At 42.5% G+C, this 12,049-nt stretch overlaps 1 protein-coding gene across 1 annotated transcript in view; it reads left to right on the top strand.

Annotated features, from left to right (window-relative positions):
* Positions 1-12,049, top strand: part of adgrv1 (adhesion G protein-coupled receptor V1) — a 109,857-nt gene that overhangs the window by 18,664 nt on the left and 79,144 nt on the right. Inside the window, exons 6-21 of the mRNA XM_074669983.1 lie at positions 240-353; positions 702-932; positions 1,013-1,350; positions 1,451-1,721; positions 2,930-3,256; positions 3,803-3,979; positions 4,112-4,335; positions 5,337-5,463; positions 5,596-5,781; positions 5,946-6,126; positions 6,527-6,690; positions 6,786-6,909; positions 7,050-7,310; positions 8,276-8,402; positions 8,521-8,744; positions 9,787-10,521. Of these exons, the coding sequence (XP_074526084.1) occupies positions 240-353; positions 702-932; positions 1,013-1,350; positions 1,451-1,721; positions 2,930-3,256; positions 3,803-3,979; positions 4,112-4,335; positions 5,337-5,463; positions 5,596-5,781; positions 5,946-6,126; positions 6,527-6,690; positions 6,786-6,909; positions 7,050-7,310; positions 8,276-8,402; positions 8,521-8,744; positions 9,787-10,521 (3,811 nt within the window). The remainder of the gene's footprint in view (positions 1-239; positions 354-701; positions 933-1,012; positions 1,351-1,450; positions 1,722-2,929; positions 3,257-3,802; positions 3,980-4,111; positions 4,336-5,336; positions 5,464-5,595; positions 5,782-5,945; positions 6,127-6,526; positions 6,691-6,785; positions 6,910-7,049; positions 7,311-8,275; positions 8,403-8,520; positions 8,745-9,786; positions 10,522-12,049) is intronic.

Genomic DNA, 12,049 nt, shown 5'->3' with positions numbered 1-12,049 from the left:
TCAGGATTTTACAGTCTCGAGCACTACTTAGTACAGGTTTTTGTCATTAAATATCACATTTTGTGAGCTGGGAGAAAAGCTAAAGACCCACAAATTTCACTAAAAGACTTAATAAAGTGATTTTTGCATGATATGGGACCTTTAAAAGTACTGAAAGGTTCATTAGTGTATTAGATTTCTGAGAAGATTTTTCATGTGTTTGTGAAAGTGTAAACATAACTTTGATCACCTGTGTTCAGATTGTTGAAGGACCAAACCCTGCCTTTGAAGACCTCAGTCCGGACAGAGGGAACATCACCATTCCTGTTGGACAGTCTGTGGTGCAGTTTATTGTCCTCATACAGGATGATAAGGTATCACAAGCTAATTCTAAACATGTGTATGGAACATTTGTTCATATGTCCCTCCACCAGTCCATCAGTTTCAGCCTTTGTATGAGTTTTGGATGAGAAAATGTATGAAAAATTTAAAAAAGGCATTGTGGCATTTTAAACTACACCCAGAAAGCTCCTAGGTGTGAACTGTTAAATCAAAGGAGCACTCTCTGTTCTCTCTGTTTTTGTTCACTCGTTTCTGCTGAGATCCATCCCTATTCAAGGTCAAATTTGACCGTCTGAAAGGAGCAAACAGGTTTTTGCAGATATCAGTGTCAAGTGCATAAAATGTTTGACCGTTTTTGAATGTGTTTCTTGGTTGTTCAGGTCCCAGAGGATGATGAAGTGTTTACCGTCAGGCTAACTGATGTGGCTGGTGGAGCTCTCCTGAAGCCCAACGCCAGCAGTGTCCAGCTGAGAATCCGACGTAACGACAGCCCACTGCGTTTCTCCCACTCCATCATAGCAGTACAAGAGTCTGCTGGAGTTATCGCCCTCAATGTGACCCGTGGCCAGTTGACTGAGGATGGCCCACTCATCGGCACTGTTGACACCGAGGTTACTTTCCATTGATTTAGTATTTAGATATACATTTAGTGTTAGACAAATGAAAATAAACTGGATTTTACTTTTCTCAGGTCTCTGTAGATTACATGGTGGTGAGCGGTGAAGCTCTGGGTAGTGCCACACCAGCCGTGGATTTCCTTGACCTACAGCCAGTCAAGACAATTACATTCCCTCCGTTTGTCTACAAGTCCAGCCTGTTGTTCAACATCAGAGATGATGACGTGCCAGAAATCGCAGAATCCTTTCACGTGGTCCTGCTGGAGGAGACCATAAAAGGGGACGCTGTGCTGGTTTCACCCAATGCTGTGCTCGTAACCATCGAGCCCAATGATAAACCTTATGGTGTCCTGTCAATTAGCAGCAGCGCCATAATCCAGCCAATCACCATCAATGAAGACCTGACACAGAGGTGCATAACTTAACCCTCGTGACTTTATTCCTGTTAAAGACTTCAAATATACTCTTCATCTGTACTGTGTTCTCAAACATCTTCTGTTTATTCTCTCTAGATTTGAAGGCATTGTTATAGTAAGGAATGGAGGCAGCTATGGTGCTGTGTCTGCCAACTGGTCCATCAGTAGAAACTCCAGTGACCCTTCCCCAGTGCCTGATGATCTGAGCCCTGCAGAGGGAACAGTTAGATTTGCTGCTGGTCAGGTGACTGCTGTAATTCCTATAAACATTGTGGCAGATGAACTACCCGAAGAGGCAGAGGCTTTTACTCTCAAGCTTCTACCTAATACTGTGACCGGAAATGCAGAGTTGGATGAGCCCATGGAGGTCAGTTTAAATGAATTCTTGAAAAAAAAACAATAACAATTTCATGTTGAGCTTTTCCATGCTGGTAAAACATGTACAAGACAGAGAGGGCTGCACTTGTTATGAAGCATATAATCCAGGTGTTTTGCATGTGTTATGCATGTGTAAGTGTTTGTGTTTGGCGTACCATAAGGTACAGTGGTAAACTTGGCACAATCTACAAAAGTCGACCCCTTAGTGTGCCACTTTGCTCCGTGGGTGTTCCTTTGATGTGGCCGAATCAAAACAAAGCGGAAACAGCAGGCCCACTCTGTGTGTGGTGTGTGTGTGCAAGTGTGTGTGTGTGTGTTTTTAGAAAGCGTGGGTGAGGTGGTGACAGTTTTTTTTATAGCTTTACTCTTTGTCCAAGCCTCTCTTGGCTATGTGTGAAAGAAGTGGGCAGATCTAAGTCCTGTTTATGTTGAAGGCATGAGATGGGACACATGCAAACTCTGCTTTGGTCACACACAGACACACCAGAAAACCACCTCAGCTTGTGAAGTTAGAGGGTGTGTTTGCCATCTGTGCAGAGAGTCGGCTTGGCAGAAATACCTTGAAGAATTAGTAAACGGCTTTAGCAGCAGGGCAGGTTTGTCAGTGTTAATACTCACCAGTGTTAGGATGACAAACTATACACATGACTGTGCTGTAAATCTGTGACTATGCAGACACCACGCGATGCATCAGACAAGTGTAAGTTTACAGGAAATGAATGAGCCTCGTGCTCATGAAAATTGCTATCCCAGTCTTAGCACAGCTAATTAAAGAGGATGGCTCTCTAAAGTTAGCTCAGGGTTCCCTTTTACTATTTCTGCCTCCCTTATTTTCCTCCCTCTCTCTGTTCCTCACCTCTCCTTCCTTATTATCATTACCCAAAGTGCGGCCTTAGTAACACAAAAACAGAAAACACAACAACAATACTCCCAAGTTATTCAGGGTAAATCTTTGCTTTATTGCATTTATCCCCTTGAAATCTAAAAATCAAAAGTTTTCTCTCTTTGTCCTGCCTGAAGGCACTTATTGTTGCCAGTGCAGCTCTGGACTTTGAATCAAAGTAAAAACCGAATAAAAGTTATGAAAACTTGTTTTTATCAGTACCCCCTTTGACAAAACTCAACACACTCCCTCTTGAGTTTGTTTGTGACTTGTATACCTTTTTATTGAGTTGTTTTTCTGTGTTGTTTTCCCAGGTCGTGTTCTTCATTCAGGACAGTGATGATGTCTATGGACTGTTCAGGTTTGACCCAGCCAAAGAGCAAAGCATCCAGAGCCAACCAGAGGGCCGTTACTTGTCGCTGCATTTCCTGAGAGATGGTGGTACTCTGGGAGATGTGACCATGACTCTCACGGCTCTCTACATTCCCTCAGGCCCGATAGACCCAGCACTCGCTCGTGACCGGGTTCTGAATGTTAGCAGGACCGTTCATGTGGTGTTTTCCCATGAGAGGATGGTACATGTTGTTCTGCCCATCAGGAATGATGCCTTTCTTCAGAACGGAGCTCATTTCTTCATACAGGTATGTGGCTTGAAATGAAGAGGAACACGCTGTGAGGAAAGACTGATTGGCAATGGCTCTTTTTGAATTGTAATTCAGCCAAAGTTTTTCTTGTAAGTCCAAAAAGGTGCTCTTTCTGTTAGTGTTTGCACTTTAGGCCATTTCAGTGCAATCCAGAGCTGAAGTGCCTGATTTGCATGTGTGAATGGTTTGACACTGGCTCTCAAATCTGGCATGGATACACAGAGTTTGCCCAAGTGTCCAAACTAACAACATCTCTGGGGACCTTGGAGGAAACAGTGCAGGAAAAGCCTTTTCACTTTCTGTACAAGAATAATAACACTACACACCTCAAGAGAGAGATTCTATAGGCACATTAATTAGTAACGTAAACGGGCCACCAATGGGCATTTTTTAAAGCAACAAAAAAGAAAAGATTCAGTTCTGTGAATTGGGTTGTATCTTTCATGAATTAGTCATCAAAGTGACATGCTTTATGTTGTAAGCATACCCTTGTTACCCAATTTTAGTTTCTATCGCAAATGTTTCTCAATGTGTATTTTCAAGTTGAATACCCTGGAGCTGGTTGACATCAAACCACCAATTTCATCAAACAGTCCAAGGTTTGGCGGATCTTTAAACCTTACTTTAACAGTCACCCCTGACATTGCTAATGGAGAAATCGGCTTCACAAGTAACACCCCAGTGGTGGTTTATGAGCCAGAGGACAGCAATTCCAGCACAGTAAGATCTAAATGTTCTTTGATTCTTCAGTATAAGATATGAACTATGATATGCATGTTTAGAAAGTAAGTTTATACTATACAGATAAAGAATACATAAAAGAGGTTGATGCTAATGATATCTGTGCTGCAGGTAAGCATCCCTCTTCGGCGAGATGGGACGGATGGTCAGGCTGAAGTATTCTGGAGTCTTCAACCAACTGGAACCAGTCATGAGGATATAACGGCTGAAGACCTGAGACCTCTGAGTGGATCTGAAATCTTTCTCTCCGGGCAGAGTGATGCTTCCATCAATATCACGATCATGGCTGATGATATCCCAGAAGTCAATGAGACCTTACTCCTCACTCTGGATAGGTATTAAGATTTAGATTATTTCACAAACACAAGCGTATCATGTGATTGCTATTATTAAACCATTTAAATCACTTCTGCTTTGACTTTAATCATAACAGTCACACACTCTCTTTTTTGGGTGTGAATGACTTGAATCCCGTCACATTCCTTGTTTAGTTAGTCTATGTTCTTATAAGTATGGCCACTCTCCTCCCCCTACATCCCCCCTGCAGGGTGGAGACTGCACGCTTTATAGTGTACTTTGGGTAAGTGGAGAGTGGAATGAACCTGAGCCTTTTGTGTAGCGTGAATCAGGGCTTTGTTTTTCACAGAAGAGCCTACTTCAAGATTTCTGGGGTCTTTGGTTGACGTGGGGATGAGGGGGGACCTGGGTTGGATTGGGGGATTTAGCAGTGGTGTGAAAAAGGGGAACCCAAAGGAGAGTGGTTCTTGGGAGTAAACAGAGAATCTTCTTTTTGTGTTTCGCTCTAATTTAACCAGGCTGGATTGTGTCCCCCTTTAAAGATGTCAGTGTTTGTATGCATGCAAAGCCTTGGCTGTGACTGTTTGTTTTGAGTGCTTCATTCTGTCACGGCTTTGTCTCTAATTTAGCCGTTGTGTGATTCTTGCTTGGCTCCAGTTTTCTCAACATACACACACATACACACACCCCTGAAGAGCAATAAAGATGCAGGCATGGGGTTTACTGACATTGTTATTAAAAGTGGCCTAAGCAGCAGGACCTCAGCTTATAAAGCCCATAATGAATACACGCCACACAATAGACCAAATGCCTTACACAGCCTGAATTACTTCATGTTTCTGGAGCTGAAAACAAAATCCAAGAAAACTCAAGAAACTTCTTCATCTTTGAAAATTAGATGAACATTTGCCATATATACTTAATCTGAGTGTAGTTTCACAATGTCTTATTTTGGAGGGCCTAACCACCTTGTTAAGTTAAGGTAACGTTTGCATGCATCTTTTATCTAACTATATGTGTATTTGTTTGTGCGTCTAAGGAGTAATGTTGAAAATCAGATCCTGAAAGCTGGCTTTACCAGTCGGGAAATAGTCATTGTGGAGAACGATGATCCTGGCGGTGTGTTTGAGTTCTCCCAACTCTCCAGAGGCCCTTGGGTCATCAGTGTAAGTCATAACACATGACTGTAAAACTATAAGATTTTGTTATTGTTATGTAACATTAAAGTGCGTGCATTGTTATTTTAACTTGTTTATTATGGCAAAACTTAGTCATCTGTGAATTCAAATTGTTTGCAGGAGGGTGAAGCTGTGGAGCTGCATGTGGTCAGAGCTCAGGGACAGCTGCTCAAACAGCTGGTTCGATACACTGTCATGCCCTCAGGCAGCAGCGAGTTCTACGGCGCCACAGGCATCCTGGAGTTCAAACCCGGGGAGCGAGAGGTGGTTGTGGCACTTGTGGCAAGGCCTGATGGAGTGCCTGAGGTAAGGTCATGGTCAGTTAAGTGTTGATGTTTATGTAATCATTCATTCACTGCATAGTAGAGACCCCTTAGTCTTAATATAAGTGATTTGAGTCTCAAAGTTAAGCTAACTAATAAGTAAATATTTTGTAACTGTGGGATTTCTGTCTGTGTATATGCACGCAGCTGGACGAAACTTTCTCTGTGGTACTTAGTAGCCACAGCACTCCACCCAGTCGCCTTGGCAGCCACAGGGAGGTTAACATCACAGTGCGAAAGAACGACGACCCTTTTGGCATCATTGAATTCATCCAACCAGGACTGACGGTGGCCATCAATGAGAGCAAAGGGGACAAGATGCACAAGGGTACTTTGAAGCTGAAGCTCTTTTGATAATAGTGACACTTCTCCATGTCAAGTTCTACCTTATTTACACTTCAAATGGCCCCAACTGGAATAAATTAAAGCACATTTGACCATGACAATGATAAAGAATTAGATGAAGAATTAAAACATAAACAGAGTTTTATGTATCATGTTTCAGCAAGAATTTGTCAATGCAGATTAAGCAGTGTATCGGTCGGAGTAGTGTGGTAAAAGTTCGGACACAAAACTCATGATGCACTCAATTCAGAGCAGGCAGACACCAGCCTTCTCTCAGCCCTTCATGGCAGTATCTCCACTGTTTTCTCTTAGCATACAAAGAGCAATCCAGCTGGGTTTAGATATCTGAATAAGTCATCTCTTAATATTGTTTTTTCTTCCAGCTGTGTATCCTGTGGTGAGGAACAGAGGTCACTTCAATGAAGTGTCAGTTTCCTGGGTCTTGGAGCCATCACTGTCAGAGGACGTGATCCCCATCCAGGGAAATATAACCTTCATGGAGGGGGAGTACCTCAAAAACCTCACTCTCTTCTCTGTTCCTGATGAGGTACTGTGATAAACTCAACTGAAAAACATATGCAATCCTTTTTTTAATGTTCCAGTCAGTGTTTGACCTTGAATTCTTTCTTTTTTTAATCAAAGATCCCAGAGGTCATGGAGAATTTTACCATCACATTGTTGAATGCCACTGGTGGTGCTAGATTGGGAGACAAACTTACTGCAAATTTACTCATAAACAAGAATGATGACCCAGTATACTTTTCTGGTAAGAGTGCCATTCTTGATATTTGGATAAAAGATCTGCTTAAAACCTACTGTATTACACAAGTCTATTAAAGCTGTAGCCATTAACTCCTCTCTTTTTTTTCCTGGCTTTACTTCTCATCTCTCCTTCCATCTCCTAAGAACCTGTGGTTGTGCGGCTCCAGGAAGGTGGTATTGCCAACTTTACTGTTCTGAGAGCAGGGGAAACAGACTTTGTTGCTTCTGTGATGTACCGTGTGGAGTATGGCGATGCATCTCCAGGTGACCTCACGGTGTTGAGTAATGACACACTGCTAGTTTTTGACGTGGGTGAATGGATGAAGAACATCTCTGTGGCTGTAGAAGATGACGATTTACCAGAGACTGATGAGCCCTTTTACATTGTTCTCTACAATGCTACCGGTGAGTATGTGGATCATGCAATATAGTGGATTGGTCATATATTTATTGTGTAGGTGCTTTTGATGACAAAAACAACAACATATGCAGTCTCTCCTGCCTGAGAGTGAGGCTTTTCTCAATTTTCCATGCCCTTTCAGAACCAAACACATCAAAATAACATCACCCCTCATCCCTGTTCATCGCTTCATCTCGATGCAAGTGATAACTGAATAGAGAGGAGTAGCTGGGTTATTATGCATTGTCTGCAGTCTTACTGAAAGCTCTTTTAATCCCAGTATTGTGTGTCAGGGATCAGAATGAAAGACCAGTGGGCCTCACCAGGACCTTAATTACCCGACTCCAGACTTTCTAAGACACAAAGAGCGGCCACTCCACTGGCCTCTCTGTGTTTACTGAGTGACACAGAGCAGAGTGAGAGTAAGGGGCGAATCAAAGCCGAGCGATTGTCCTGTAAGGTAGTTGTGTTAAAAGTCAATAACCCTTATGTTAGAAGTCAATCAAACTCACACCGTGGGCTTAACTGTCTTTACCTCCCCCTTTTTAATTATCAGCGTGCATGTGAACCCCTCTCCCAGCTCACAGTGTGTGCTTGTCAGGGGTTGGTGCAGATTAGGGATTTTTATTGCTGTAGTTTTTTCTCCTCCTGAATATTACAAAAACATGGAAATATGATAGAAGGGATTTATTGAAGCTCTGTCCTTGGCTATTTTCCTTTTTACTCCCTCACTATGAGATGCCTTCATCTTGTTATTTTTCATGAATAAGAAGCCTGTACTCCTGGGCTTGGTTGCCATAGTAATGGTGTGCTATGTTAATAAAACAGCCTCCTGCAATGCATGAAATTGACTGTGACAATAATAATACAGCCAGTGCAACTTTTGTTATCATTTTCATCATTCTTTGTTTGTATCCCTTCACATATTTATATATCCCGCTGTAACTCAACACTGTGCTTATTTACACAGGTGACGCTGTTGTGTATGGAGCAGACACAGCTACTGTAGTGATTGAAGCCAATGACGATGCCAATGGGATTTTCTCTTTGGATGCTACAGAGAAACCTGTAGAAGAAGGCAAAACCAATGGTTTTAAGTAAGGAATTGATCTATTATTCTTTTTTTTTTCATTTTGCAAAACATCCTGATATCCTATCGCTTGAAAGACAGCACTTTCCTTAAACTTAAACACTGAATCTTTTCACCTGTTCCAGCGTCCTGCGTGCCAGAGGCCATTTTGGTGACGTGAGAGTTTTCTGGCAGCTGTTTGCGAATGACTCTGAGACTCCTCTGGAGGAGAACCAGGAGTTTACCAACACATCTGGCTTCATCACCTTCACAACAGGGGAAGAGACCAAACCTATCATCCTGGAAGCCATCTCAGATAAACTTCCAGAGTTCAATGAGTTCTTCGTCCTCAGGCTGGTTAATATCTCAGGTGAGTCTTAGGCAGTGGTGGCTGTTGGTCAGTCAAGGAGGGGAAGCTCATTGTTTTCTGGCCTACATCATAAATTTGTTTATTTATTTAAACATAAATTCTACCCTCCATGTCAGCTTGTTAGCAGCTGGAGCTGCTACGTGAGACTACGACAGGCTGTAAGTGTTAGTGACAGAGGGAGAAGCTCCACATCTGTAGCTCTAGCTGCTTATTGGTGAAAAGAGAGAGAATCTTTAAACACAACGCTCATCGTTTTTAAGAACAGTAAACTTGCTGGGGATCGATAAAGCCTCCGGATCAGTCCAGAACAACTGAATGTAGAACTCAGAAGATGGAGGGTTATACTTCAAGATCCCTGACTGGCTCATTTCACTGTCAATCAAAAAGGGATTCGGCCTCGGACAGATCATCCAATCATCACGTAGAAGCCCAGCATCCAGGCCAGCCCACTGCCTCATAGACCCCCAGAGATGCTGAGCGTCCGATGGGCGGGACAAAGCCCAGCGTTTATCCAATGACCGTCCAGTTTCCACAGTGGAACAACCCACTCTACACTTCCCCGCTGAAGTCAGAAGACGCTCAGCGTCTGACTGTGTTAAAGCGCTGAGACGCTGCCGTGATGAATGAGAAGGAGGTGGAGCCAGTTACCTGTGATAGGTAGCTGATTCTGAACAAAAGATGAAGGAATTCTTTTGTCAATAAAATGCATCTCAAAATGTCCCTTCTTTTTTGTTGGATATTTTAGGGGAAGCTGAGCTTCCCTTGCAGTCTTAGAGCAATCGCCACTGGTCTTAGGGGTATATCTTTGAGGTTTTGGAGATCATGTAGAAGTGTAAATATATCTGTTCAGGGATAAGCGGCAGCTGCCATTTTAGAAAATCGCAGCTGTTGTTAAAATCCAACATTTTGCCTGGATGACAATCTTCCAGAGCTGGCAGCCTCAAAGTTTTAATGATAACAAATTCCAAATTTGAGATTGAGGGATTAATTTTGGTTTAGATTTCATCTGAAACACTCACCTCTTCCTCTTCATTTCTTTTAGGTGGTCATCCAGGAGAGGGTGGAAAACTTGCAGACACAAGCCTGAATGCCTTTGTCCTCATCCCTTTCAATGACGACCCCTTTGGTGTCTTCGCCATTGCCGACAGCAACCTGGACCAAGAAGTAGCCGAAGATGTACTCTCAGAAGATGATATGGCCGATGTTACTTCCTTCACCATCCTCCGCCAGCAGGGTACTTTTGGTGATGTGCAAGTTGCCTGGGAGATTGTTTCTGGACGATTCCCAGAGGGCCTCCCTCTGATGGATGACCTGCTCCTTCTAGCTTCCTTCCCAGATGAGGTTGAGCTCAGGCCTCATGCCAGGCGACACCACTCTGCCACGGACACGTGGTTTTTCTCTGGACTCCCTGGAGCTTATGGGGCCATCTCCCCCGAAGATGTCCCTGCTGCTGCTGCCAACTTCACCTTCTCTGCTTGGCTTGTTCCCACCCCAAACACTGACGGCTTTATATTCAGCAAAGGAACCAGTAATGGGACCATGTATTACGGAGTAAAGGTCCAAACCAACGAGTCTCATGTCACTGTGATGCTGCACTATACTGCGACAGGATCACACAGTCCACAGGTGGCTCAAGCAAGTGCTGAGAAATTTTTAGAGAATAAGGCTTGGTTACACATCATTGTCACTGTTGATGATGGGATTGTTGAGTTCTTTCTGGATGGGATCTCTATTCCTGGAGGACTGAGGAGCATCAAAGGAGAGGGCATCGCTGATGGTAAGCCATGTGTTGAAAATTTATAAAGAAAAATATCGTAGTCTTAAAGTTCGATTTTTTTTCACATCCTAGTTTATTATATCCAGTCTATGTCTGCCTGTAATATCTGTCAGATCTTCCACTTTCCAGTGTTTGCCACATGCTGACTTGACTTGGCACCTTCAGTTTTGTTTTGTTGTTTTTTTATTTATTGTTTTTATGAGTTTGTTGCCCATGTTGCCACTGTTCTGTAATATTTTTCAGACTAAGCTATATATGAAAATGTTACAAATTTGTTACAAGAAGATTTGTTTTCTAAAAGTGTCTTAAACTTTAAAAATTCAGTTCATTATGCTAATCTCTTCAAGGAAAATCATGCACAGGCCACAGTAAGATGCTTCAATACTTCTTTTTGTCCGTCTCTCTCAGCACCATGGTCAGAGTCAGTCATTAGTTCATCAGTTAAAATGCTGATGTCATCAGTGATTTACAGGGTCTTTAATCTGTTTGTGTGATCAATTGTGTGGCTGTGTGTGGGCTGGACTTTAGGTGTCTCATTTATACTTCCCATATGAAATAACAGCTATCCTTAACCTTCATATACACAATACAGGCGCACAATCAAACACACATGCACCCACCTCTCAGTCACTTCTTCATTGTTCAGGTCTAGCGGGACTCTGCTATGCTTGAGTGACCACTTAGCTTCAGCACTGCAGGATATTGTTGCTGCCAAAGGGAATCAGTCGGCATCTTCTTTTCTTCCTATTCACTCAAATTAACGGAGACAATAGCTGCAGCCTGTATTGGACAAACCCCCCTGAGGGGAAATATTCTGATGGCTCCTTGGTTAACTTCAATCACAGCAGATGTATACATAATCATCAATCATGTCATGTGTCATTGTCTGCTACTGTTAACTCAAACCAGCAGAGGAATTGTTCTGCGTTGGGGTTTTGTTCATGCTCATTGTGGCAGAACTGCCATGTTTGTCCCGTTTTGTACCAGTGGAAGAAGCAACAGGCTGGGAGCCGCAAGTACCAGTATATGAATAAATGATGAGAAAGAATGGGATTGTGGTATTTGGTGGCTTTAATAGAGACTCTGTTATTGGTTTCATTAGACTCCAACAAACCAAATTAGTTTTAAATTAAGTGTAAGTTATGAACTGATTTTGTTATTCTGTGACATGTAAATGAGCAAATATTACAGTACCAATAGCTACTTGATACAAACTGCTGATCCTAAAATCAACAGCTTCTACAGAAGGTAATAGAGTGACGAAACAGTGAGGAGACACATTCCTTATTTTTTTTTAAACTCTCAAGCTTTGGGAAGTAGCTTATCAACTCAAGTATCTTTTTTCACATGTACAGAACAAAATACCAAAAGTATGAGCTACAGCACTTACATCCATGGTTGATGTAAAAGAGCATGTTTTGTCTGTGTGTCTGTGTGTGCTTGAAGGCAGCTTGTGACCCAGCACCACATCACTCTACTGAATGTCTAATTTCATTTGGAGACCTTTTAGACTTTAATTTGTGCTGGT

The sequence above is a fragment of the Halichoeres trimaculatus genome, unplaced genomic scaffold (genome assembly GCF_033239565.1).
Source record: "Halichoeres trimaculatus isolate MK-OKI-2021-1 unplaced genomic scaffold, fHalTri1.1 fHalTri1_scaffold_5, whole genome shotgun sequence".
NCBI classification, from domain to species: Eukaryota; Metazoa; Chordata; class Actinopteri; order Labriformes; family Labridae; genus Halichoeres; species Halichoeres trimaculatus.
This window is presented reverse-complemented; position numbering and strand designations above follow the sequence as displayed.